Raw genomic sequence first — 27,532 nt, 5'->3', positions numbered from 1 at the left:
AGGGATGGAGGGGCGCACTTTGGTGTCTCAGCCTTGGTGCTGGAGGACCTTGTCCCGGCTCTGCAGCTACTAGATAGACTCGAGCTTTGCCAGTTACAGGCTATGGGCACATCCCTTTCTATAAATGGCGCTTTCTGTAGTCAGGTGACGCGCACACGCCAGGAGAAGACGGCAGGAATCTGGGGCTGTGGGTTGTCCTTCGCATAGGCGCCATTTTATCTGCGTTTTCTCCCTAGAAGTCTTTGTATTTCTGGTCTTCGGGAAAATGGCATTCCCGTTAAAATCTCCGCCGGACTTAGGAGACTTATGTGACAGAGTGTTATAGCGGTGAGGCGGAAGGTGAGCAGTGCGGATGCTGTGAGACAGTATGAGCCCCTGACATGCTGCTGAACAGGGTACTGAATAGCTGTAGGAGACTATCTACTATGAGGCTTCAGAGCCCAGAGTTCCAGGCACTGTTCACTGAAGGGCTCCAGACCCTGACAGGTGGGTTATGTGCAGGGACGAGGCATGATAACCAGAGACAAAGTCATCACGTGTGACTGGGAATCAGACACTGAAGCACAACTCGTGGAAATAATTTTATTTTAGTTCTGTTCTGTATAGGGTGAAAAGGACATGGCACTTGGAAGCGTTCTTAGTATTGTCTATGTTTTCACTGGGGAGAGATGACCTTAAAGGACTCACAAGGTCAGATGTACTTACCTGGGGCTTCTTCCGTGTGTCCCTCCCCGCAGCTCCGGTCATTTCCCGTCTCCGCTGGCAGCCTCTGAAGATCGCCGACTCCCCGGTGGGTCAGCATCTTTTGCGACCGTGCCCATGTCACCAAGACATTCTTGGTGGCGTGCCTGGGTGCTTGCATGCGCAGAAGACAGTTAACCCCAGGGCCGGCCCGCTCATGAGGCGGGGTGAAACATTTGCCTCAGGCGGCAAACTTCTAGGGGCGGCACCCGCCCGGGGGGCCGGCCGCCGAGCCGGAGGGGTAGCGGGCAGGTCGGGGGTATTGGGCCTAGCGGTGGGGAGGAGGGTCGGACCCCCCCCTCCCTCGCCTGGGTCCCCCTGCGCTCCCCTCCAGCTGTAATTAGGAAGCAGCCGCTTGCAGATCGTAAGAGGCAACGGGCGGGGAGGACTCACCTTTTCCGCGTTCCAGCGAGCGCTCCACTGACGTCACTTCCTGCATCGCCACCCACTGTATTGTAAGTGGACGGCGATGCAGGAAGTGACGTCAGTGGAGCGCACGATGGAAAGCGGAAAAGGTGAGTCCTCCCCGCCCGTTGCCTCTTACGATCTGCAAGCGGCTGCTTCCTAATTACAGCTGGAGGGGAGCGCAGATCGGGGGACCCAGGCGAGGGAGGGGGGGTCCGACCCCCCTCCCCACCAACCACTAGGCCCAATACCCCCGACCTGCCCGCTACCCCTCCGGCTCTGCGGCTGCCCCCCCCCCCCCCCCCCCGCACCCACGGATGGGTGGGGGGGGGGGCGGTTGCATTCTTCTCCTAAATTTGCCTCATGCGGCAAAAAGTCTAGGGCCGGCCCTGGTTAACCCCATTTATGTCCAGCGCTGCGTAATATGTTGGCGCTTAATAAATAAATTGGTGGTCAGCGGTCTTCAGAGACTGCCGGCGTATGGTGGGATCAGTCTTGCCTCTGCGGGAATCACAGACTATTTTCTGCAAGTGTTTTGCTGCACAATTGTGCGATTTGCAGAGCGTTTTGACTAGGTTTTTTTTTTTTTTTTTTCTACATTAGCCATTGATTTCTATTGAAAACTACGTGTTGTGTGGGAAAGTAGTACAGGTTTTATCTTTTTTGACAATGAATGGCATGTGCCTCCGGAAAACACAGCAGCACCATAGACTATCATTATATGCAATTCCATATACGTTTTTTGTCTGCGGCAGAACGCTGATGCCGGTTTCAAACTATATACTGGTGGTAGCGCCAAAAGGCCAACGCCAAAAACAGCCTTCGGGGATTAAAGCGTTAATACGTGGTAATCCCCATCTGGCAACAGGCCAATCGGGAAGTGACGCTCTCTAGCGCTCACTTCCTGTGGCCGAATTGATGAAGTGACCCCTGCCTAAGATGCAATTAAACTTCTTGTGTTGAGATACACTAGGGCAACGGTCAATTGTCCAGGGAACTATTCTGATGTGTTAGCAGCTATCACTCACATTTGGGTTCTGTATTGTTCACTTCTGTTTGCTGGCAGGTCTGTTTGCTCAGGAGAAGCATGAGTTGCGTATTGCAGGCGGGGCAGTCCGTGATCTGCTGCTTGGGAAACGACCTGATGACATTGATTTCGCTACAACTGCCACACCGGAGCAAATGAAAGATATTTTCATGAAGTCTGGGATCCGGATGATCAACAATAAGGGAGAGAAGCATGGAACAGTCACTGTGAGGGTGAGCATGCTGGCCAACTGCTAGTGTTTCATGAGAAGCAACACCCAGTGCCCCATGCCCCTTGGGTATCACCAGTGCCGGGTAACTCAGATTTATGCTCTAGTCTTAAAAGACAACCGAGGTGACATGATGAGATAGACATGGGTATGTACAGTGCCAAACACACAAATAACTATGTAAAAATGAACAGAGGCACCAAAAGGATGAAAGTATCTACAATTTTTTTTAAAAACGGGGAAGGCAGTGGTGGAACCCCTCCAAGCAGATACAAAAACAGGTTGATATTACATCAACAAGCAAATGTATTCAATATACACTCCAAAGGGTCATGGCAACGCGTTTTGCAGGTGTGGCCCTGCCTTCATCAGGCAATAGGGGATGGAGCATACAGCAACAAGTGTCTATGTCTCAGCCTCACAGAGTCACTAGGCTGAGACATAGACACTTGTTGCTGTATGCTACATCCCCTATTGCCTGGTGAAGGCGGGGCCACACCTGCGAAACGCGTTGCCATGACCCTTTGGAGTATTCATATGAATACATTTGCTTGTTGATATATCAACCTGTTTTTGTGTCTGCTTGGAAGGGGGTAAGTCCACCACTGCCTCACCCTTTTTAAAAAAAATTGTAGCTACTTTTATCTTTTTAGCACCTCTGTTCATTTCCACATTGTTTGAGTCCACCCATGCTGGAAGAGTTTTAACCCCTTGTTTCCAGATCTACAGAGAGCGACTTCTTCATCCTGAGTGGTAACAGGTCTAATCTCCCCACCTGCATCTACAGTGGTTGCCTTAGTGGTAACCCATGTTTGTGAGTATAACTTGACATACTTGCCTCTCATCACCCACATCAATCCAGCACATACTGCACTATATTGGGCTCTCCGTGTTCGTTTTTTTTCTTTCTCTGCCTGAAAGAGTTAAACATCAGGTATGCAAGTGACAGTTTCTGACTGGGTCGGACAATAGCGTAAGCTTCACTGATAAGGAATTACAACCATAAAACATTCTGTCAGTAAATAGCTTGAGAGCAGGAAAGATATAAAAAGGGTCAATAATTCATAGATTTGAGTTTTGACATACTTCAATAAGGGTCTCTGCTCAATGACACAATGAAATAGTAAAAACTTACTAGATTTAAATATTAAATAAAACTGTGGGATATTTTTAAAAAAGTCATTTTTAGGAGAGTGAGTACAGATACAATTGTTTTTCTCATCCAGTTTATTTTCACCTCGGATGCCCTTTAAAGACTTCATAAATTCACTGAATAGCTGCCCATGTTGCATTTAAAGTGGATCTATCAGGGTTCCATTTGAAATGTTTCTGCTGCTTAAAGCGGACCTGAACTGAGAACTTCCTCTCTGCTTTAAACGATAAGCAACAGCATAATAACCTTTAAAGAGACTCCGTAACAAAAATTTCAGCAGTATTTCTCCTATCCTACAAGTTCCTAAGGCTGTTCCATTGTGCTCTGGCTTACTGCAGCACTTTCTACTTACACCATCTCTGTAATAAATCAACTTATCTTTCCCCTGTCAGATTTGTCGGCTGTGTCTGGAAGGCTGCCAACTCTTCAGTAATGTGAACAAGTGAACTCCTTCCAAGCCCCTCCAGTGCTCCTGTGATGATTATTCCTCACAGACAATGTCCCTGCTCTCACTGTCTACTTGTCTGCTATCTGTGAGGTTGATAAACACAGACTGATAAACTGAACAAAGAATAGCTGGCTGAGGAGGAAGCTGCCTTTCAGGCTGACACGAGTGCAGGCCCGAGACTACAGGCTCTAAAGACACAGCTTGTCATGCTTCATTGACACAGAGCTCTTTCAAAACTTGCACATAACCTCTGGAGACTGAATTCAATGTGTAACTCACTGAATTCTCTGTGTACTCACTGTGTATTAACTGAGTTCACTGCTCTGCTGATGTACTTCCTGTTTTGGTGGCCATCTTTTCTGTTTACAAAACAGTTTATAAAACAGTTTTTTTACCCTCTTTATTGCAGTGGAGAGCAGCAAAAATATTACAGAGGGGGCTAGGAGATGACCCAAAACAGGCAGGGATGTTTGTTTATACTTCATTTTGTGAATACAGATTCTCTTTAAAGAAAAAAATATTTGTTATAGCTAATACAAGTCCTGCAATAACTATGCAGTGTGTCTACTTCCTGCTTTCATGGAAGCAGACGGAGTTAACATCTTGTGTTTACAAATTCGCTGCTCTGCCAAGGCAGCAGACATTCCTTAGCTGCCACAGCTGAGAGATCAGATTACTGTTGTGATTAGTCAAAGATGAGGGGAATTAGACAGGCTAAACTCTCTAAATACATACAAAGTGCATTTCTCTGTTTTCCTTCTGTCCTGTGCTGAGTTCAGGTCCTCTTTAAAGCCCATCTAAACTAAAAAAGCGAACATGGCAAATTCTAATAACAATCAGGATGATGAATTATTTTAAATAATTGTGAACAGAATAAAGCTGGCCATACACTAGGCCGATTCCCGCCAGATCGACAGCAGATTCGATCACTGGGATCGAATCTGCTGTCACATCGTTCCCGCTACACGCCGAATTTCGTTCCATTTCGTCCGATCGCTCCGTGCGGAAAATTACCGTCGATCGCCCGCGGGTAGGGAGCGCGTCGCTAGCGGCGTTCTAGTGCCCGATGACTGTCAAGCGGCAATACATTACCTGCACCGCCGGCGCGACTTCCTCCGGTCACCGCTGCTCCGTCTCCGCTCTGGTCTCCGGGTCCGGCATGCTTCTCTTCCTCCTGCTCGGCAGGAAGTTTAAACAGTAGAGGGCGCTCTACTGTTTAAACTTCCTGCCGGGCAGGAAGAAGTAAAGCATGCTGGACCTAGAGACCAGAGCGGAGACGGAGCAGCGGTGACCGGAGGCAGTCGCGCCGGCGGAGCAGGTAATGTATGCGGTGGAGGGGGAGCGGCGGCAGCACCAGCACCACAACAGACTGTGAACGGTTTCAGGCTGAAATCGGTTCACAATCTGTTTGCGGTAATGGTAGCCATACGATCCCTCTCTGATCAGATTCGATCAGAGAGGGATCTATCTGTTGGTCGAATCTGATGGCAAATCGACCAGTGTATGGCTACCTTAAGGCTGCTTCCACACAGGGACGTTACAGGCGCACGTTAGTGCGCCTGTAACGCTCCCCCAACGCACAGCAATGTAACACAAGTGGGCTGTTCACACAGCCCACGTTGCGTTACATGTAACGCTGCACGTTGTCCGGAAAGTGCAGCATGTTACGGCTTTAGAGCGGCTATAGCTGCGTTAGACTGTTTGCACCTGCTCAGTGGGGGGCGGAGAGGAGGCGGGGAGAGCCAGCTACAGTAGCCGCGCACATGGCTACTTAATATTCACTGCACTGGCGGCCGCTGATTGGCCGGCGGGACCACGTGATGCGGAGTGTCTCGCTCCGCATCACGTGGTCTCGCCGGCCAATCAGCGCCACTCTGGGAGACCTTATAGGGATAGAGCCGCCTAACGCGGCTCACTCTACCGTCCTCTCTTGCAGCACCATACGTTGTGTTAGGTGCACGTTATGCGACCTTAACGTGGCACCTTACGCAACGTCTTGGTGTGCAAGATGCCTCAGTGTTTAACCACTTCAGCCTTCAGTCGTTTTAACTTTATTCATCCAAGCAATGTTCACCTCCCATTCATTAGCCTATAACTTTATCACTACTTATCACAATGAACTGATCTATATCTTGTTTTTTCCGCCACCAATTAGGTTTTCTTTGGGGGGTACATTTTGCTAAGAGCCACTTTACTGTAAATGCATTTTAACAGGAAGAATAAGAAAAAAACTGAAAAAAATCATTATTTCTCATTTTTCAGCCATTATAGTTTTAAAATAATACATGCTTCCATAATTAAAACTCACGTATTGTATTTGCCCATATGTCCCGGTTATTACACCGTTAAAATTATGTCCCTATCACAATGTATGGCAACAATTATTTTATTTGGAAATAAAGGTGCATTTTTTCCGTTTTGCATCCATCACTATTTACAAGTTTAAAATAAAAAAAGAAATATAGAAATATTTCATCTTTACATTGATATTTAAAAAGTTTAGACCCTTAGGTAAATATTTACATGTTTGGTTTTTTTTGTTTTTTTTTCATATATATGAAACATTTTATTTGGGTATTTTTGGGAGGATGGGATGTAAACAGTAGTTTTAGAATTTTAGAATGTAAATGTGTGTTGAGTTTTATTATTCTTACTTTTAGTTGTAGTTTTACTTTTTGGCCACAAGATGGCGGCCATGAGTTTGTTTACATGACGTCACTCTAAGCGTAACATACGCTTAGAGAGACGCATGGAGGACGCAACAGCCAGAAAAAGCGAAGCTTCCGAGAGAAGCTGTCGCTTTTTCTGCGGGGGAGAGGAATCAGTGATCGGGCACCATAGTCCGATTCACTGATTGCCTGGCTAACGAACCACGGGCCGGGAGCGCGCGGACACGCACATGGCCTCCTGGGCGTAGCTAGTACGTCCAGGAGGCCAAAGTAGTTAAAGGACACCTTAAAGGGAAGGTCCAAGCAAAAAAAAAAATGAGTTTCACTTACCTGGGGCTTCTACCAGCCCCATGTAGCCATCCTGTGCCCTCGTAGTCACTCACTGCTGCTCCGGTCCCCCGCTGGCAGCTTTCTGACCTCGGAGGTCAGGGCCGCATTGCATACATTTTTACGCATTCCAGCTAGTGCAGGAACAAAAATGTATGCGTTGCACCACTAACGCGTAAAAATGTATATGTTAATGTTCCTGCACTAGCGGGAATGCGTAAAAATGTACACAATGCGGCCCTGACCTCCGAGGTCAGAAAGCTGCCAGCGGGGGACTGGAGCAGCAGTGAGTGACTATGAGGGCACAGGATGGCTACATGGGGCTGGTAGAAGCCCCAGGTAAGTTAAACTCATTTTTTTTTTTTTGCTTGGACCTTCCCTTTAAGTGAGAGGGATATGGTGGCTGCCATCTGTATTTCCTTTTAAGCAATACCAGTTACCTGGCTATCCTGCTGATCCTCTGCCTCTAATACTTTTAGCCATAGACCATGAACATGCAGCAGATCAGGTGTTTCTGACATGATTGCCAGATCTGACAAGATTAGCTGCATGATTGTTTCTGGTGTTATTCAAACACTACTGCAGCCAAATATATCAGCAGGGCTGCCAGGCAACTGGTATTGTTTAAGAGGACATACATATGGCAGCTTCCATACACGTATCACTACAGGTTCCCTATAATAGGTCACATGTGCTTCCTACTGCAGTAGGTCTTAAAGAGTGATTATAGTCCAGCAAAAAGGTACAATAAAATTTTTTGACTACTCTTTATTACCTATATAGTTATCCTACTTGCTCTTGTGCACAAGTAATGTCATGTGTAAAAAATCCCTAGCCCCTCCTTTCCCGCACAGAGTAAAGCAGTGAGGTTATCCCCCCAAAGGAGTGGATTCTGAAAATGTAACCCATTAGTCTTGAGGCCCATACACGGCGTACAAATGTCTGTACAGACGTGTTGAGCGGCTGTTTGTTTGTGTGGACACGGCAAGCGACAAAGACTGTCAGCAGACACAAATACTTGAAGGAAAAATCCACTCAACTGGATTAAGGCCTGGTTCACACTGCTAGAGCTTTTTAAGCGCTAGAGATTTGAAAAGCTGTTGCTAATGCAATGCTATGGGGGATTTTTACAAATTCACATAGCTCCAGTGTAAACATACACATAGGGCTTGATTCACAAAGCGGTGCTAACTGTTTAGCACGGGTGTTCTAAACAGTTAGCACGTGAAGTGCCGTTCTTGGACTTTTGCGCGCGCAATTTGCAGCGATTCGCGTGATCGCGGACTTTTGCGCACGCATTTTCCCGCGATTCGCGCGATCGTGGACTTTTGCGCGTGCAATTTGGCGCGATCGCGGCAAATTGCGCGCGAAAAAGTCCGCGAACAGCTCTTCACGTGGTAACTGTTTAGAACACCCGTGCTAAACATTTAGCACCGCTTTGTGAATCAAGCCCATAGGGTTACATTAGCAAGAGCTTTTAAAATCACGGAGGCTTAAAAATGCACTTGCAGTGTGAACCAACCCTAAAAGGGTCCAATCGTTAGTAGAAAACGGTCATGGTCAGAGGCATGACTCTAAACATAGGGTATTAGCTGGAGGACATGGAACAACTTAGTGATTTTGAATTATAGTTTTATTACCCTGTTGGAGACCGCGCTCTGCTATACTCTTTGTAGCAGTGTTGACTATTATAAAGGCAAAACGTTTGCATGTTTACCGATATGTAGCATGAGTTGCGTAGTGTGATCTGCGTTACCCAGGCCCGCGTTGCTATTGTAATGCGCATTACGCTATTTGTGGAACACGTGTTACACTAGCAATGTGGGCCTCACCTAGGTAACGCAGATCATGATATTTGTGCATCATGTGCTACATCAGAGGTGTAAGTATTGGTACAATTGCTGTGTACAGTTTGCGCACTGTAATTTTACTGCTATATAGTGAATATGCTGCTATAAGAGGCCTCTCTATTACAGGCAACTGCTTACCCCAAAGAGGATGTAATAGTGAGTTTTATAGAAAAAGTTAAAGCAGCACTGAATGGGCTCAGAACTGATGATTTTTTCTCTGTAGATTAATGAACAGAACTTTGAGATCACCACGCTGAGAGTGGACCTGACAACAGATGGACGGCATGCTGAAGTCCAGTTCACAACTGATTGGGAGCAGGATGCAGAGAGGCGTGATCTGACCATTAACTCCATGTTTCTGGGTAATGATGGCTCTCAGTTGAGGAATATTTAGGGCCCTTGTATACTTAATGCGTTGATATGCGTTGCGTTTTAATGCGTTTTTTTTCCTCCATATTGTCCTTTTACACTATATCAGGTGCAGTTAATTTTAATGGAAATGACAACTGATGTGCAGTCCAGTGTCCATGTTTCCCTATGGCCTCTTTCACACTATACGCTAAAAATGCTGAAGCTTTTTCACAGTGCACTGCTATGGAGAAAAAGAAAAGCATGAAAACGCAATGACGTAAACACATTAAGTGTAAAAGGGCCCATAGCAGTGTATTGTGATAAAGCTTCAGTTTTTCAGCATAGTATGAAAGACCATAGGCCATAGGGAAACATGGATAGTGGACTGCACATCAGTTGCCCTTTCAGTTACAACTGACAGCAGCTGATATAGTGTAAAAGGGACCCTGATACCTAGTACACACTATACAATTTTCTGATGCCTAGTACACACCATACAATTTTCTGTTAGATTTTTCGGTAGATTTTCTGTAATTAAGGCTGCCATACACTGGTCAATTGCCACCAGATCGACCAGCAGATAGATCCCTCTGTGATCGAATCTGATCAAAGAGGGATCTATTGGCTGCCTACACTGCAAACAGATTTTGAATCGATTTCACTATGAAACCGATTCACACTCTGTGAAGCTGCCGCTGGCAACGCCGAGCCCTCCCCCCCCTGCATACATTACCTGATCTGGCTTGCGCGAGTCCCCCGGTCTCTGCTGTCTTCTCTACTCTGGGCTCCAGCTTCACTTTACTTCCTGTCCGGGGAAGTTTAAACAGTAGAGGACGCTCTACTGTTTAAACTTCCTGTCGGGACAGGAAGAAGTGAAGCCTGCCGGAGCCCAGCGGAGAAGGAACAGCGGGGACAGTGGGGATACGCGCTGGCCGGATCAGGTAATGTATCACCGCTAGCGTGGGTCGTTGGACATTCGAACGGCGCTATTGACGCAAACTCCTGACTCGCCGACGATCGAGTGAAATCTTCCACGCGGACAGATCGACGGGAACGATCGATTTCGGACGGAAATCGATCGTTTGGTCAGCGTTTGCGCAACGATTTCACAGCAGATTCGATCACAGTGATCGAATCTGCTGTATATCAGCGGGAAATAGTATAAGTGTATGGGCCCCTTAAGATTATTTTCTGTAAAGTGCTGGTTAGAGTGAATAGATCTAATGCTGGGTACACACTATGAGATTTTACTGTCAGATCGATTATTTCCAACATGTCCAATTTGCTTTCCGATGGATTTTCGAGCAATTTCCGATCAATTACGTAGTAAAGTTAATGGAAATCGATCGGACAGCAAATCGGACATGTTGGAAATAATCGATCTGACAGTAAATCGACCATAAAATCTCATATTGTGTACCCAGCATGAGATTCCTTTGACACTATATGCGTTGCTCTCAGCATAACTGAAAGGACAACTGATTTTCAAAGTAATGTCCATGTTTCCTATGGTTCAGTTCATACTACTGCATATGCGTTTTAACTGTATTTTTTTTACAATGCCCTGCTATGAAAAGTTAAAATGCATCAGTTTTTTTCATCGTATAGTGTAAGGCCGTGTTCACATTGCGTTCGGTTCGCGTGTCCGTTCGTGGTGGGCTTATTTTGAGGCGGTTTTTCTTTCCGATGCCAGGCGCTTGGGTGGGCAGTTTTTTTTTTTTTAATTTATTTTTTTTCTCTGTGGTTTGCGGTTTCCGACGGGTTTTTCCGAGCGTTTTGTTAATTCACTCCCTGACGCAAGTCAGGAAGTAAACTCTTTGATCCGGAAAAGAATAAATACAATCTATTTATTCTTAAAAATGCGAACGCAATCGCTCCACAAAGCGGTTTTGTGAGCGTTTTGCATTTTTCCTATACCTTCAATTGAGGCGGAATCGCCTCAACAATGGCTCAAGCACCGCTTATCTAAACGGATCGTAAATGAACCGCTTAGATATGAACTATCTCATAGAGAATCATTGTGTAAGCTCTTTCACCCGCTCTTAAAAAAAAAAAAAAAAAAATAACAAAAACGTCTGCAGTGTGAACAAGCCCTAAAAGAGGCCTGATGGTGCCCATACATGGTGCAATTTTTTTCATCCAATCTTACCATTTCTATGTAATAAAAGGGAGCTGCCTAAATGATCCTTTCAGTATATTCATTTAACTTACCCTTCTGCTACATAGAAATGGTAAGATTGGATGAAAAAATGTGTACCATATATGGGCACCATTAGGCATGTTTTACTAACTGATCGCCAGGTTGGAGAACATGAGATCACAGGTGATCCTGCAAACACAGCCTAAATTTATTGAAACACACCTACTATTTTAGGTGAAATTTAAAATTCATGCCTGGCCCATAATGAGGAAAAAGTGGGCAAAAAATTGGAGGGGGGGGAACAATTATTTTGTAAATATCCTTCCAAGTACTGTATGTTGAGTGAGTCTCACATCCAGGAATCTTTAAGGTAGATCATTTAGTCGTGAGACATGCATCATGGAATGGGACGTGGTTGAACAATGCATGTTGCCTGGCTGTCCTGCTGTTACTAATAAGTTGAGCCATAGACCCTGAACATGCAGATCAGGTGCTCTGACTGAAGTCTAACTGGATTTGCCACATGCTTGTTTCAGGTGTGTGGTTCAGACACTACTGAGACCAGAAAGCTTAGCACAACTGCCAGGCAACTGGTATTGTTTAAAGGGCAACTGAAGTGGGATGCATATGGATGATGCTATATTTGTTTCCTTTTAAGCAATACCAGTTGCCTGGCTGTCCTACTGATCCACTGCCTCTAATACTTCTAGCCACAGACCCTGAACAAGCCTATGCAGATCAGGGGTTTCTGACATTCTTGTCAGATCTGACAAGATTAGCTGCATGCTTGTTTCTGATGTGATTCAGACACTACTGCAACCAAATAGATCAGCCGGACAGCCAGGCAACTGGTATTGTTTAACAGGAAATAAACATGGCAGCCACCATATACCTCTCATCTCAGGTTCCCTTAAATCAGTCATTTTTCGTAGTCATTTTGTCATCTCATGCATGACCTGTCTCCCTTTTTCCAGGCTTCGATGGTACACTCTATGATTATTTTAATGGACACGAAGACTTGAAGAACCATTGCATTCGGTTTGTAGGTGACCCAGCCAAACGAATCCAGGAGGATTATCTGCGAATCCTGCGTTACCTCAGGTATACATCTGTCCATGTCAAAGAAAAAAAAAATTGGACTCATCTCATTACTATGCAGTGACATATCTACAGGGGAGTAGTCCCTGCAACCGCAACGGGGGGAGGGTCAAGTGGTAAAGGGACCCCAGCTACTACTACTACTACCACCACCCATTGGCTAGATAGTGTAATGGTTAAGGGCTCTGCCTCTGACACAGGGGACCAGGGTTCGAATCTCGGCTCTGCTTGTTCAGTAAGCCAACATCTAGGAAGACCTTGGGCAAGACTCCCTAACGCTGCTACTGCCTATAGAGTGCGTCCTAGTGGCTGCAGCTCTGGTGCTTTGAGTCCACCTAGTGAAAAGCGCAATTTAAATGTTATTTGTCTTGTCTTGTACTTCACTAACTCCGATACAGGGGTCCTCCCTCAGATCAGGTGTTTTGTGGTTACACTTGTATGGGTGTGAAGATTATGATGCCTACACTTGTTTTATGACCCTTGCGAGATGTGCCCCCAGGCTGGGAGAGTCACCAGGGGTAGGCAAAGGTAAGGGAGTGAACATTGGGTGGGCATCAAAGTTTTGCTTGGGGGGGGGGAGGGCATGATTTGTTGTTACGCCCATGTTGCTATGGTTTTTATATATAATAGTGGTGAATTGTAAATTACACAGGTTATCTGCCAGCACAGTGATATGGGTGACGTATTACATGGTAGTACTTTGAGAGAACCAGTCACACATATGCATTTTTATGAACAACTCTTCCAAGATCATTTAGATTATTCGAACTGGGGTTGATCTCAGCGAGTGTGAATGTTACAGCATGCATAGCATGGCATTGATATCCCCACTTTTAAGATATTTAGACCCCCCCCTCCCCCCTTCCTTCCCTTAACTTTATGGTGGTCTCACCTTGATCTAATCCTGCCCCTTAAACTCACAAGGACTCCATAGAATTCCAGCAACGACATCATCATGCTGGGGCTTCTGTCTGAGTCCCTGTCATCTTCTGGTGGTAGGCTAATGCTTCTATTGTAGTTGCGTTGCCTCCTGCGGTAAAACCTGTGGGATGTGGTGCTAGTACCATTCACCTGCTCCCTTTGCTGCTTATTGATTTAAGGCCAGACACATCTATGGACCCCCCTACAGCATGATGAGCCATGGCGACATGGTAAAGTGTGTCCTGGGGGCAGGAGTCGGGACAGTGCCAATTGGAGCCAAAGCAGCTTTGTGTTTCATGACTTCCATGGACTCTGTGGGATAGAGAGGGTATTGGGGAGTGGGAGGTGCAATGTGGGGGCTAAATGAGGATGGTCAATGAGATGCAAATAATTTTGAGTTGATACAGCATAATGCAAATGTATGCAGCTGGAGCATGAACCAATTTAAATCCTGCTGAGGTACCGTGTTTCCCCGAAAATAAGACACTGTCTTATATTATTTTTTCATTCAAAAGTTGTGGTAGGGGTTATTTTCGGGGAGGTCTTATATTTTGTGGGGTTAGCAAAAACCCCCTTGTGTATATCCAGCTCCCCCTAGGCTATGGCCAGATCTCCCATCCCCTTGTTTATGGCCAGATCCCCTCTTAAATATAGCCAGACCAGACCCACCTAATGTATAGACAGACCCCCACCCCTCTTGTGTATTGCCATATCCCCATCCCCTTAGTGTATACACAGACCCCCCTAATGTATAGCTAAATCCTCTTGTTTATGGCCAGACATCCACTTAAGTATAGCCAGACCCCCCCCCCCTGCCCCCGCATAGCCAGATCCCACTTGTGCATAAGTCCCTCCCCCCCCCCACCGCTTCCCCTGTGGCCGCTTTTCCTTGTGCAAGCCCCCTCCTTCAGAAAGTCGCATCCCTGTGCTCATAATCAGACCCCCGCCAGCATAATCCAAACCGCTGATTATTGGTGAAGTCAGCTAGAGCTTCATTGTAACAGTAAAGGAAGTAAACAGAGATGCCACTTCCTGTATATGGAGGTGCTGTTACAGTGAATCTGACTAGCAGGACAGGTCTTTCCCTGCACTGTATATAATGTATGTTCATGTTTCTTTCAGACAGACATCCACTGTGAACCGAATCTTTCATTGTGATGATCCAGATAATTTGACTCACAAAAAAGATCCGGATCAAATGACCTGACAACACTACAGTCCCACCAGGAGTCACCACAGTGCAGTAAATATTAATTAGCCATGTGGCTGGCTGCTGAGGAGGAGGAGGGGAGGCCTCCTCCTCCAACATTACTGAGCATGTGCAAACAGTCTAACGTGGCTTAGCCCAGTATAACGTACAGCATGCAGCACTTTGTTTAAACGTGCTGCGTTACAATGTAACGCAACGTGTGCACTGTGAACAGCACAATTGATTTTTCAGTGCTGTGAGTTAGGCTGCGTTACTGGCTGCTGTAACGTGGGACTTTAACGTCCCACTGTGAAACCAGCCTTAGGGTAGGTTTTACTTTTGGGGAAACATGGTAAAATGCGATTGATCCATTTTCAAGCTGCATAAATTTGCATGCAAAATATGCATAATCCTGCATCCAACCAACATTCTTTGCATCCCATTGACCATCCCTAGGGCTAAATAAAAGTAAATTGCAAATACAGAGTGCCTTTGACCACCATGTTACAAATCCTAAAGGTTGCCCATTGAGTGAAACAACTTTTGTTCCTTGCAGATTTTATGGGAAGATAGCAGATAAAGCTGGAGTGCACAGCCCCTCCACACTGGAGGCAATAAGAGACAATGCATCAGGACTGAGCGGAATCTCGGGGGAGAGGATCTGGGTGGAGCTGAAGAAGATCTTGGAAGGGAGGCACAAAATTCATCTGATGCAGCTCATGTACGAGCTGGGAGTGGCTCCACATGTTGGTGGGTGTTTTGCCTTTTGTTCCACAAAATAAGACACATATGGAGGCACCATCCTTATTCCCTTTTTTTAAAAAAATGCCAGTTCCCTGGCTGTCATTTTGGAATCGGTAGTTTCTGAATCGTACAAGGGGAACAAGCAATACACCCAGTGGACTCTGAACATGTGATCTGCATGCTTGTTAGGAGTCATTAACTGAGAAATTATTAGAAGCTGAGGATCTTCAGAAAAATATTTTACTAGGAAGTCAGCTATTGCAGCCCTCTTTTTTTTCTTACCACTTTTATCATTTCATCTTGCACTGACTAGCCACAACTTCAGAACCTCTGAAGAGGTCCTTTGGTTCCCTGTGGCATCTGGCATCATGACATTATCAGCAGCTCCATTAACTTGTGAGGTGGAGCCTCCATGGATCAGACCACGTTTTTCAGCACTTCCCACAGATGGACAACGCACACAGATCCAGCAAGCAACAGGATGTGTGATAAAACATGATTCATCAGATTAGTTCACCTTCTTCCATTGTCTCATGGTGCATTTCTGATGCTCATGGGGCCATGATGGATGCTTTCAGCAGTGGACATGGACACTGACTGGTGTGCAGCTACACAGCCCCATACACAGCAAGCTGCAATGCACTGTGTGAGCTGACACCTTTCTGTCAGATTGTGCTACCCTAGCTGTTCTGTGGCAGCAGACCAGAGAAACTAGTCATGACACACCCATTACCCCGTCCTCCGGTTCACTGGGTGTCCTTCCTTAGATCACTTTTAGTAGGTACTAACCACTGCATATCCGTAACATTTTACATGACCTTCTATTATCAAGCTACTCTGACCTAGTTAGCCATCACATTGTAGCCCCTGTTAAACTTGCCTGTTTCTCCTGCTTTCAACACATCACAAATCATTCTGACCTCTTGACATTGTAACAAAATAATCTATGCAATTCACATCACCTGCCAGTGACGTTAATGTTGCACCATATTTATAGAACGCTGACATCTTCTGCTGCACTTTCCAAAGTCTGTAGTATTTTCAGGTGTTGACACACACATGCACGGGACACCTATAGGTAGAACCCTCCTTGGGGGACCATAATTCAGTAGATAACCCCACTGCTGCTATTACAGTAGAATCCTTTTGTCTAGGGTGTCAAACTCGACCACATAAGTGGACAAAATCTGAAACACGGAGAGCACTAATGTTTGCTTTTTTTCTGTATATTATAAATCTGCTCACAGGAAACTGGAAGTGTCATGCGTATTGTGGGATACGCAGGCAAGTGGAATGGGAGCTTACTGCGGTATAGGTGGGAACGGCAAAGACACTATGATTTTAAATGCGTACTGCAATTGTGCGCACATAGTACACCTTTAAATGGAAATTTCAAAGACCACCGGTATACAGCAAGGATACATTTCCTTATTTCTCATACTGCTAGCAATCATGAAGATTTGATACTTTTGAGGGCCACATGAAATGGTGTGGAAGGCCGGACTCGGCCCGCGGGTCTTGTGTTTGATGCCTGTGCCCTTTATAGTAAACTCCACACACATCTTATCTTAATTCAGTCAATAATTTGGAGTCTTTTTTTTTTTTTTTTTTTTTAATGCTTCAGTGTTTAGGATAGATCAAAATTCACTGTGCTCAATATGCAGGTATTTTGCAGCTTGCAGAGAAAACATAGTTATAACTAGTAAATGCAGATAGTGTACTGATGGTGTGCTGCTCTGTCCACATTTCTGTGCAGCCTGGATGAACCTGTAGTGTTGCAGCCATGCACAAGCAAATCGCAGATGAAAGGCAGTTCCTTCAGTAGTCTGGCAGCAGCTTACTCAGGAAGCATATGTCTCACTGGCGTTACTCCCATATACTTATAATGGTGCTTGGCCGGGACCTGGACACTTACTTTACTACACCCGAATGTTTATTATGTCAGAGTTTATTATAACGAGATTATACTGTCTTCGGGATAATAAAGGCTCTCTCGTTTGCTGACACAGGGTTACCAGAGAATGGGAACCTGGAGGAGTTCTCCCGAGTCTGTTCACATTCTGAACATTTATCTCCAAAACCTGTTACTGTTATGACCGCCCTTCTTTTGCATCCGGACAACGTCCAAAAATTAGACCTGAGGCTCAAGATCTCCAAAGAAGAGAAAGGCCTGGCTTTGTTTTTAATAAAAGAGCGAAAGGAGCTGACTGCGGATCACTCGGACAAAGCACCACTAAAGCCGTACCAAGACTACGTTACTGATGTGAGTATCAGCATACATAGTGAGTATCATTATTGATGTGCGTATCAGTGGACAGAGCACCACTGAAGCCGTACAAAGACTACATTACTAATGTGAGTATGGGCATAGTGCTTGTAGCTCAGAGTTCTCCAAACCTGTCCTCATGGCCCAGCAACAGTCCACATTTTGCAGGAAACCACACCCAATCACAGGTGAGGTAATTTGTGTCTCAGCAGAGCTGATTACCTGTCTCTGTGGATTTCCACAAAACGTACTGTTGGTGGGCCTTGAGGACAGGGTTGGGGGACACAGCAGTGTAGATCACATGTCTTGCTGTTTATCTACCACTTAGTCTCAGGAAAGGAGGAGCTCTTATATAGAAAGCCCATAGGTGCTCTGCATGATGACAGGCTTGTGAGGAACACCTGCTGGTGGAGAGATATCCTCCTCCTTATTTGTTTAGTCATCTCTGACTCTTCATCACCATATGCACTTTTATAAGCCAGATGTGTCTATCGATCATGGCTTCTTTTAGCAGTTGCATAGGCATGTTCATAGCTTCACATATGCTGTCTATCCATCTTGGCCTCTGTTGTCATCCTCTTCTTTTACCCACATGAAGGATTCCTCTAAAGAATCTCGTCTTCTCATTATGTGGCCAAAGTATTTGAGTTTTATAGTATCAGCCCCTCTAGAAAACCCTCTGGCCTTATTTCTTAAAGGATACATGAGGCAAGAAAAATGTTACTCGCCTGGGGCTTCTATCAGTTCCTAGAAGTCTATAGTTGCCCACGCTGCAGTGCCACTCATTTCCAGGGTGCTGCTACATCCTCTGTAAGATCTCAGCCCGCGGCTGGGTGGGAATCTTCTGTGTGGGCGTGCACTGTGCCTCTCGTGATCGCCCTCTGCGCTTGTGTAGTTCAAGTCTCCCGGCTACAGAAGCGCTATCACGAGAGGGACAGCGTGCATGAGCAGAAGATCCAGACCCAGCCGCGGGTCAGGATCATAGAAAGCGTGGCGGCCATTTATTACTACTTTTTTCTCCTTGTAGCCCACTAACAATCGAGTGTTTGAGGAGATGCTAGAGTGTGATCACATTCTGGTCCTCCTTGACCTTTGACCTTCAGCAGCGCAAGATTTCACACCTTTTTGTTCCGTTATTTATTACTACTTCACAGATATACATCCTCTGTAATTGGAGACCGCACAGGTGAAAGATAGAATTGCAAATTATCTCAGTTTGTAGGGGGCCAACAGGAAATAAGGCTAGAAAAGCCATTTTCAATATAATTACTGTAAAAAGTGCAGATGTGCAATTCTCATTAATGTAAACTTATTATCCAGTGCATGAAGAAAAGATTGTGAGGCTAAACTATAAACTTCAGGACTAGAGTGGCTCTGAATCTCCTAGATCACAGATTTCAAACTCAAGGCCCGTGGGCCGAATGCGGCCCTCCTTGCCATCTTAGGTGGCCCTTCAGTGCTTCCAATGTCTGTCACTGTAAGAAGCAAAAGAAAGACAGCACACTGCCTTCCCATCCAGAGGAATGGGAACGAAAATTAACATGGCGCCCCCTCCTTGGATCCAATGATGGCCTGTGTCTCTTCTGTTCTTCCTGGCAGCCGCACGCTGTGTGCTTCCATACCTCCATTACCCGATCACATGACATACCGCAGGAGCCAGAGGTATGCAGCATAGAGCGTGTGGCCCTCAGGAAGGATAGAGGAGACCAGAAGCAGCACGGGAGCAGGTAAATGGTAAACTAGGCTACTCTGCAGAAGGGGGATGGTGCAGCCCCCACGGTTGCTATAGTTACGTCACTTTGAGATTGTTTAATACATGTTAAATCTTAAAGGAGTTATCAGGCTTTTAAAAGAAAATAAGTGATACTTACCGGGGGCTTCATCCAGCCCCAAGCTTCCAGCATGTCCCTCGCCGCAGCTCTCCCTGCAGCCGTTCGCCGTCGCTGCCTCCTGGCCTTGATAACTCCTTTAATAAACAATTTGGCCCTATATAATGGCCAGTGTGTTTTGGAGAACAAGTGATAAGGCTTGAGGTGGTGGGAGGCAGCAAACCTTTTTATCTTCTCCTTTTTACACACGCATGCGCACAGTCACACATGTACACAAGGGTGTATCATAAACCTTTTTCTCTACAAAAATATTTCCAAATCCATCCCTGCTTGTAATAAAACACATAAGAAAAGGAATACCACTCACTATACCACCAAATTAAAAACCCCTTTGCAGTAGCCTTGCCCTTCTAATGAACAGGTGAGCTCTGCAGTTATTGACAACAGTGTAGCTGCATAAAATTTGCATCTCATTGTCCATTTCTAGTAAGAAGTCAGAATCCGTGTTGGGTTAAAACTGTATTATTTAGAGTCGTTTATTTCAGAAGTGTACCGTAATTACACTCTGAGGGCTTGTTCACATTGCGTTCTGTTAGCGTTCGCCTTTTTTTGTCACAACTTTTTTTTTTGATTCCCGGCGCTTGGGTGGGCGTTCCATTTTTGTGGAAAGTGCTAGTCTAAGCGCTTTTCCTGAGCGTTTAACTCGCTCCCTGACACGAGTCAGGAAGTGAACTCTTTGACCTGGAAAATAATAAATGCAATGTATTTATTCTTAAAAATGCGAACGCAATCGCCACATAAATTGATTTTGTGAGAGGTTTGCATTTTTCCTATACCTTCCATTGAGGCAAAATCACACCAAAAATGATCCAGGCACCGCTTTGCCAAACACACAGCGCACGAACTGCGCTGATATGAACCCTCTCATAGAAATTCATTGCACAAGCTTTTTGTGTGCGATTTTTGAAAAAATCACCTGTGCTTGAAAAAAGGCCAAAAACGCCCCTAGTGAGAACGAGATTCCAGAAGTACACGTTATAGCTGGAGTCTTGTACAATGTTTTTATCATGGTGTTTTTGTCTGTCTGCCAGTCACGAGAGGTCGACGCAAACAAGAAGGTGTGTGAGCTGCTGAAGTATCAGGGTGAGGAACGTCTCCTGAAAGAGATGGAGAACTGGACTTTGCCACGCTTCCCCATCAGCGGCCATGACCTGCGCCGTCTGGGTATAAATAACGGGAAGGAGATTGGTAAAATTCTGCAGGAACTCCGGGAGCGATGGAAGGAGAGCGACTACCAGTGCAGCAAGGAGGAGCTCCTCAACAGTATCCCTGACAAGGGCTTCTGAGGACGGAATACCAAGCCGGACTACCATGCCTACATCACTGCAAGAGCCTCTCTGGGCCCACAGGGGGATATACACTCTCCAGTTCCTCCACCTGTCCATAAAGCTGCTTTGAGAAGATTCTCCATCACTTTTATAACAAGGTGGAGCTTCAGGCAAAATTGTTTTCAATTTTTTTTTTTCAGCAAGCCTGTCAGATGTGTCATTTGGGTTCAATTGGAAAACCTTTCCTTATAAAGGTCTCCACTTCCGGTGGGGCAAACCGCAGGACCCGAGCTGAGGTACAATAAAACAAACAAAAAACGATACTTGGCTAAGAAGAGGGAAGCCTCTGGATCCTTCAGGGGCTTCTCACGTCATCCTGGCCCCCACCATTGCCATGTGCAGACCCTCGTAACAAATCCGGCAAGAGCTTGTCCTGTGTGACATTGCTGCACTCCTCAGCTGTACTGCAACTGTGAGAGTCCGGCCGCGCCTGCAGTAAACTAGAGCCGCTATTCCATGATGGGCTCCATGCTGCTGTGCAGACGCGGCTGTGCTCATGCAGGAAGAGGAGCGCAGACACGATCTTCGGGAGGGTCCCGGGCAGCGGCCGTGGTCTCCAGGGTGTAGAAAGTCTGTGGTGGATCCAGAGACTTTCCTCTTCTTCTAAGGTATCTAATTTTTTTTAATTTTAACATTTTTTTTGTAGCATCTTATGTTGCCTCTGTTTTGCTTTATAACAGCCTGTGGAAAGTAATCAGTATACTAGCCTCCTCACAATGGTGCCATTGCCACAACCAGTCCCCTTCTGCCTGGGTATCCACTGTTGCAGGTGGTTGGGAGCAATCCTGGACAAATATGGCTGTCAACACCCTCACTTAGCAGTAAAGGGGGACATGGAAGTGTGGCTTTTAAATGATAGAGGTGCCACTTTTGTCGCTTGAAAAATTCTGGAGAGTGATGGTGTTTTTTTAAAGAGACACTGAAGCGGAAAAAAATGATGATATGATTTGTATGTGTAGTACAGCTAAGAAATAAAACATTAAGATAAGATATATCAGTCTAATTGTTTCCAGTACAGGAAGAGTTAAGAAACTCTAGTTGTTATCTCTATGCAAAAAAGCCATTAAGCTCTACGACTTTCAAAGTCGTGGAGAGGGCTGTTTTCTGACTTTTATTATCTCAACTGTAAGTGAACTAATTACTTTTTCTCTGCCAGAGGAGAGGTCATTAGTTCACAGAATGCTGTGAAAGAATAATTTTGAATGCTGAGTGTTGTGTAATCTGCACATATTATAGAATGATGCAATGTTAGAAAAAACACTATATACCTGAAAATAAAAATATGAGAATATTTTCTTTGCTGCTAATCTTCTAGTAATTATTCATAGTACACAACCAATTCACTATATCATATATTTTTTTCGCTTCAGTGTCTCTTTAACTATTGGAGAACACCTAAAATGCTTAATGGGAACCTACACCAAACGGGAAAAATATTTTCACTTACCTGGGTCTTTTACCAGCCCCCTGTAGATGTCTTATGCCCGCGCAGTCACTCGCCGGTGCTCTAGTTCCCCGCCGCAGCTACGTTTCATTTTTCCCGACTGACCAGTCGATGGCCGTGCACGTCCTCGATCACGCTCCCTTCACGGTGACAGTCCTACACATGCGCAGTACATACGTATGTATGATTGGCCACTGCACTGGGAGCGCAAGAATAAGGATGTGCAGGGCCTTGTAGGCACAGTAGCCATCGGCTGTCCAGTCGGGGGGAAACCTAAACTTAGCCGCGGCGGGGGACCGGAGGATCAGTAAGTGCGTGCACGGGAACAGGATGTCTACAGGTAGAAGCCCCAGGTAAGTGAAACTCTTTCCCGTTTGGTTTAGGTTCCTTTAAGATTCCCCATTGTAAGTCACATCTAAGATGAGCTAAAGTTAGCCTAGTGGCTGTATTTGGCTATTGTTGCAAGTATATGCACTTTGATCTGCCGCACAGTGTGTCATGCAGCAGTACAACCACAACCGCTATGAGATTATTTATTTCCGCAGGCTGTTAACATTTTTTTCTGAAGTTCTGCTTTGCAAAAGCTGAGGAATGTTGGGATCCTGAAGTGAGAGGTATATAGAGGCTGCCATATTTAATTTTTAAGCAATACCAGTTGCTTGCAGTTCTGCTGATCCTTTGCCTATGATACGTTTGGCTATAGACTCGGAACAAGCATGCAGATCAGATGTTTTTGACAAAAATCTGACTACATTAGCTGCGTGCTTGTTTCAGGTGTGTGATTCATACACTACTATAGCCAAAGAGACCAGCAGGGCTGCCAGGCAACTGGTCTGGTTTACAAGGAAATAAATATGGCAGCCTCCATATCCCTCTTGCTTCAAGTTTCCTTTGTTACACTACTAAAGGTGCATACACACAATTTACCCCCTTCTATGTAGTATGAGAGCCATACTCTACACAGTCTATTCTATTGAGCTGAACTACCCATCAAATAAAAAGCTTTGCAAAATGCTATACAGTGCTCTCCCCAGGCTCTTTTAGCCGGGTGCTCCACACGGCTAGTTTTGGTGAGCACCCGCTATGCTGTGAGCAGAGTTGCGCACAGAAGCACCGGCCGGCTACTTTCTCATGCCACCCGGCTGGAAATAATTTCTGGGGAGAACACAACACAAAAACTCTGTACACATGCAAACAGATCTTTTGCAGATACTGATCTTTTGAATGTGTGCAGCATCTTGCAAAGATTTGTATCTGATGGGGAGTTCAGCTCAATAGAATAGACTGTGTAGAGTATGGCTCTCATACTACAAGCAAGGGGTTAAAACTAGTCTGATCTTTCATTTTCCAAATACTTTTATCTGATGTGTGTACCCACCTTAAGTGCAGCTCTTCCATGGAGATTCTAACTAGTGATGGTCAAGTAGATGCAAATAACTTTCAGTCAATGCAAATTTATGCAGCTTGAAAAGGAACCAATCCAATCCTGCTGAGGAAAGTTTGATTGGTTCATTTTCAAGCTACATATATTTGCATCAACTCGAAATTATTTGCATCTACTTGACCATCGCTAATTCTAACCAACTAAGCAGCATGTATGGGTTCCTCAGATACATGCTTACTGGTAAAGTACTGTCAGGGCAAGAGGTCTTTAAAGCGGACCTGAACTCAGAACTTCCTCTCTGCTCTAAAAGATGAGCAACAGCCTAATAACCTTTAGGGCTCTTTCCCAGTGGGACGTTGCGTTTGATGCGACACGTTAGTTTTAAAGATGGACGGTATATTGAACTGCGTTATGCGTCTCTTGATGCGCTGTTTTTGTCGCATACTGATAGAACGAAAAACAACGCATGCGTCACATTTTTAAAAGAATCAAAAACCTTACTGAGCATGTGCAAACAGTCCAACGTAGCTAATAACGCACAGCATGCAGCACTTTCTAAGGGCTGGTGCACACCAAAACCCGCTAGCAGATCCGCAAAATGCTAGCAGATTTTTAAACGCTTTTTTTTATTTTTATGAGGCGTTTTGCGGATTGCTGCTGCGGTTTTCAGTATAGTAGATTTCATGTATTGTTACAGTAAAGCTGTTACTGAACAGCTTCTGTAACAAAACCGCCGGCAAAACCGCTCTGAAGTGCCGTTTTTCAGAGCGGTTTGCGTTTTTCCTATACTTAACATTGAGGCAGAAACGCATCCGAAATCCAAAAAATGCCTCACCCAGGCATTTTTCGTTTCTGCAAAACGCCTGCCGCTCTGGTGTGCACCACCCCATTGAGATACATTGACCAAGCAGATCCGCAGCCGCAAGCGGATCTGAAAACGCCCAAAAAGCCGCTCGGTGTGCACCAGCCCTAAATGTTGCTACACGTTACACACAACGCAACGTGAGCACTGTGAATGCAGCACATACTTTGTATTGCTGTGCATTAGTCTGCGTTATTCCTTTTTATATCGAGCAACTTTAATGGCGCACTGTGAAAGCAGCCTTAAAGAGACACTGAAGCGAAAAAAAAATATGATGATATGATTTGTATGTGTAGTACAGCTAAGAAATAAAACATTAAGATCAGATACATCAGTCTAAAGGTCCGTACACACGCCGGACTGGAGGCAACGACGGGTGGGCGTTCCAGCGACAGTCTGGCGTGTGTACAGTCTGTCTGCAGACTGATACGGCTGTTTCTGAGCGATCCGCCCTGCGGATCGCTCAGAAACAGCCGTATCAGTCCGCCGACAGTGCGTACTCACGCTGGACTGTCGTTGTAACGCCCACCCAGCGGGAGGTGACGACGGACCCGTCGTTGCCTCCAGTCCGGCGTGTGTACGGACCTTTGTTTCCAGTACAGGAAGAGTCAAGAAACTCTAGTTATCTCTATGCAAAAAAGCAATTAAGCTCTGAGAGGGCTGTTATCTGACTTTTATTATCTTAAGTGTTATTGAACTATTTACTTTTCCTCTGCCAGAGGAGAGGTCATTAGTTCAGACTGCTCTGAAAGAATCATTTTGAATGCTGAGGGTTGTGTAATCTGCACATATTATAGAATGATGCAATGTTAGAAAAAACACTATATACCTGAAAATAAAAATGAGAATATTTTCTTTGCTGCTAAACTTCTAGTAATTATTCATAGTACACAACCAATTCATTATATCATCATTTTTTTTTTCGCCTTAGTGTCTCTTTAAAGAAAACCATTTCTTTGTTACAGCTGATACAAAATCTGCAATAAATCTGCAGTGTGTCTACTTCCTGTTTTTATAGTTATTTGGGTTGAAAAAAAGACATACGTCCATCGAGTTTAACCAGAAAACAAAGTACAACACCAGCCTGCTCCCTCACATATCCCTGGTGGTCCAGAGGAAGGCGAAAAAACCCTTACAAGGCATGGTCCAATTAGCCCTAAAAGGGAAAAAAAATTATTTCCCGACTCCAGATGGCAATCAGATAAAATCCCTGGATCAACACCCCTGGTCAGATAAAATCCCTGGATCTTTCATGGAAGCAGACCTATTAACATCCTGTGCTTTCAAATTAGCATCTCTGACATGGCAGAGGAGAGATCGAAATACAACTTTTGATTAGTAAAAGATAAGGGGAAATTACACTGGCTAAACCCTCCAAATACATACAGGGTGCATTTCTCTGTTTTACTTCTGTCCTGCGCAAGAGTTCAGGTCCACTTTAACCAAATCTAAACCATACCCATTTCTGTAAATGTCTATCCTTGATGGGCACACCTGATTAAAGCTATTTTTTTAAGTTATTCTGTCTTCGTCATCATTTCTGAACAAGTCGCACACTAGGGGACAGGTAAATAAACACACAGACGGGAACGGTTTTCCAGTACAGAGATTTTGGCTTCAGATTTAATTTATTACTATGTTCTAGACATTAATATTTTCGCAGTGCAATATTCATATCTTATTCAACAGACAAAAATATAGAAGAGACTGCCCAGCAGATAGCGCTGTGGGGAGGAGTGAAGCAAGCAAACAGCAAAAGATGCAGTTCCCTGTCAGGTCTTTGTAGCTTATATGTACAAAGTTCTGGTGTAGAGATGAGCCAAATCATGCATGAATTTAAAGGAATCATCAGGCAAAAAAGAAAGAGTTTCACTTACCTGGAGCTTCTACCAGCCCCATGCAGCCATCCTGTGCCCTCGTAGTCACTCACTGCTGCTCAGCAGTGACTACGAGGGCACATGATGGCTGCATGAGGCTGGTAGAAGCCCCAGGTAAGTGAAACTTTTTTTTTTTGCCTGATTATTCCTTTGTCTTTTTGGCAAACTGAATTTTAAATATTGTTGTTAATATGTAAATACCTAATTGTTTGATCCATGGAGAACCATGACATTCATGAACACAGACTTATGGGATTCCCGACTTGCAGGATTCTGTGTCATTATGTCAAAAGCATACTGCTCAGCTGAAGAATTCATACCCAATTTAGTCATAAAAGGGGAGCGATTTACTAAGGCATCTCCAGGGATTCCCAGTGCGAGTCACATACAAGGGATTCAAGAAACCCAGACTGAAGGCTTAGTGAATTAACAGTGGAGGGTAAGATATAGAGCATTAATCGCAAAGAAACAAGTCGAATATTGTTTCCAGTACAGGAAGAGTTAAAAAAAAACTTCAGTTATCTATGCAAAAGAGCTTCTCTGAGCTCCAGGACCAAATTAGTCACTGATTTCTGGAGCACTATACATCAAAGAAACAGTGACAGACAGCTTTAGATAAGGTTCAAGGAGAAGAAGTTCAAAGGGTCATTGGCTCTGAAAACCTGTATGAACTAAAAGACAGAGCAAACTGCAAATATGACAATATGATGCAATGCTATAAAAAGCTCTATATAACTGAATGTAAAAATGAGAATAATTTCTTTGCTACTAATGTTTTATTCCTTTATACACATACAATTCATTATATCATATATTTTTATTTTTTGCTTCTGTGTCACTTCTAACTAAACCCAGACTCACCTGGAATTATTTAAAGGTCAAAGAAACACAAAGCTGAACAAGTCAAATTCCGGAAGCAATCATGATTAGTGTTACTTATAGCTACAGGCAGTCCGCTACTTACAAACAGATTCTGTTCTGGGAAATTGTAAGTCGAATGAATTTGTAAGTTGATTCACGTGAACGTGGATACATGATTTATCTTGGACAAATCTAGATTTGTATGCATTTTACAAACATTGTTTTTTTTAATGTGTTAAACTCCTTACAATAGTTTATACAATACTGCGACATGACATAAAAATATGTAATACAGTAGAACCTCGTTATAGTACACTCTGCAGTAGTAA

General features: G+C 44.7%; 1 protein-coding gene across 3 annotated transcripts; it reads left to right on the top strand.

The window, feature by feature from the left end:
• Window positions 1–166: 166 nt before the first annotated feature.
• On the top strand, window positions 167–25,985 carry TRNT1 (tRNA nucleotidyl transferase 1). Of its 3 annotated transcripts, XR_011023948.1 has the most exons (8): window positions 346–486; window positions 2,213–2,406; window positions 9,073–9,211; window positions 12,315–12,441; window positions 15,105–15,298; window positions 17,302–17,555; window positions 20,479–21,011; window positions 25,484–25,985. XR_011023948.1 is itself a non-coding variant. In XM_068253127.1 (7 exons), the coding sequence occupies exons 2-7, from the start codon at window positions 2,329–2,331 to the stop codon at window positions 20,731–20,733; spliced, it is 1,047 nt and encodes a 348-aa protein (XP_068109228.1). In that variant the 5' UTR covers window positions 167–339; window positions 2,213–2,328; the 3' UTR covers window positions 20,734–24,841. The 3 variants fall into 3 exon arrangements, 2 of the variants coding, with proteins under 2 accessions (XP_068109228.1, XP_068109226.1); XM_068253127.1 differs by lacking the exons at window positions 346–486; window positions 25,484–25,985 and adding an exon at window positions 167–339 and having other exon boundaries at window positions 20,479–24,841; XM_068253125.1 differs by lacking the exon at window positions 25,484–25,985 and having other exon boundaries at window positions 20,479–24,841.
• The last annotated feature ends 1,547 nt before the right edge of the window (window positions 25,986–27,532 follow it).

The sequence above is a fragment of the Hyperolius riggenbachi genome, chromosome 9 (genome assembly GCF_040937935.1).
Source record: "Hyperolius riggenbachi isolate aHypRig1 chromosome 9, aHypRig1.pri, whole genome shotgun sequence".
Lineage (NCBI taxonomy): Eukaryota > Metazoa > Chordata > Amphibia > Anura > Hyperoliidae > Hyperolius > Hyperolius riggenbachi.
Note: the sequence above shows the minus strand (reverse complement) of the source record. Positions and strands in the feature narration are given on the sequence as shown.

Coding starts and splice junctions, on each gene's coding strand:
- TRNT1 (XM_068253125.1), top strand. CDS start 381: ATGCTGCTGAACAGGGTACTGAATAGCTGTAGGAGACTATCTACTATG. Junction 12,442..15,104: donor CGAATCCTGCGTTACCTCAG/GTATACATCTGT, acceptor TGTTCCTTGCAG/ATTTTATGGGAAGATAGCAG. Junction 15,299..17,301: donor GGGAGTGGCTCCACATGTTG/GTGGGTGTTTTG, acceptor TTGCTGACACAG/GGTTACCAGAGAATGGGAAC.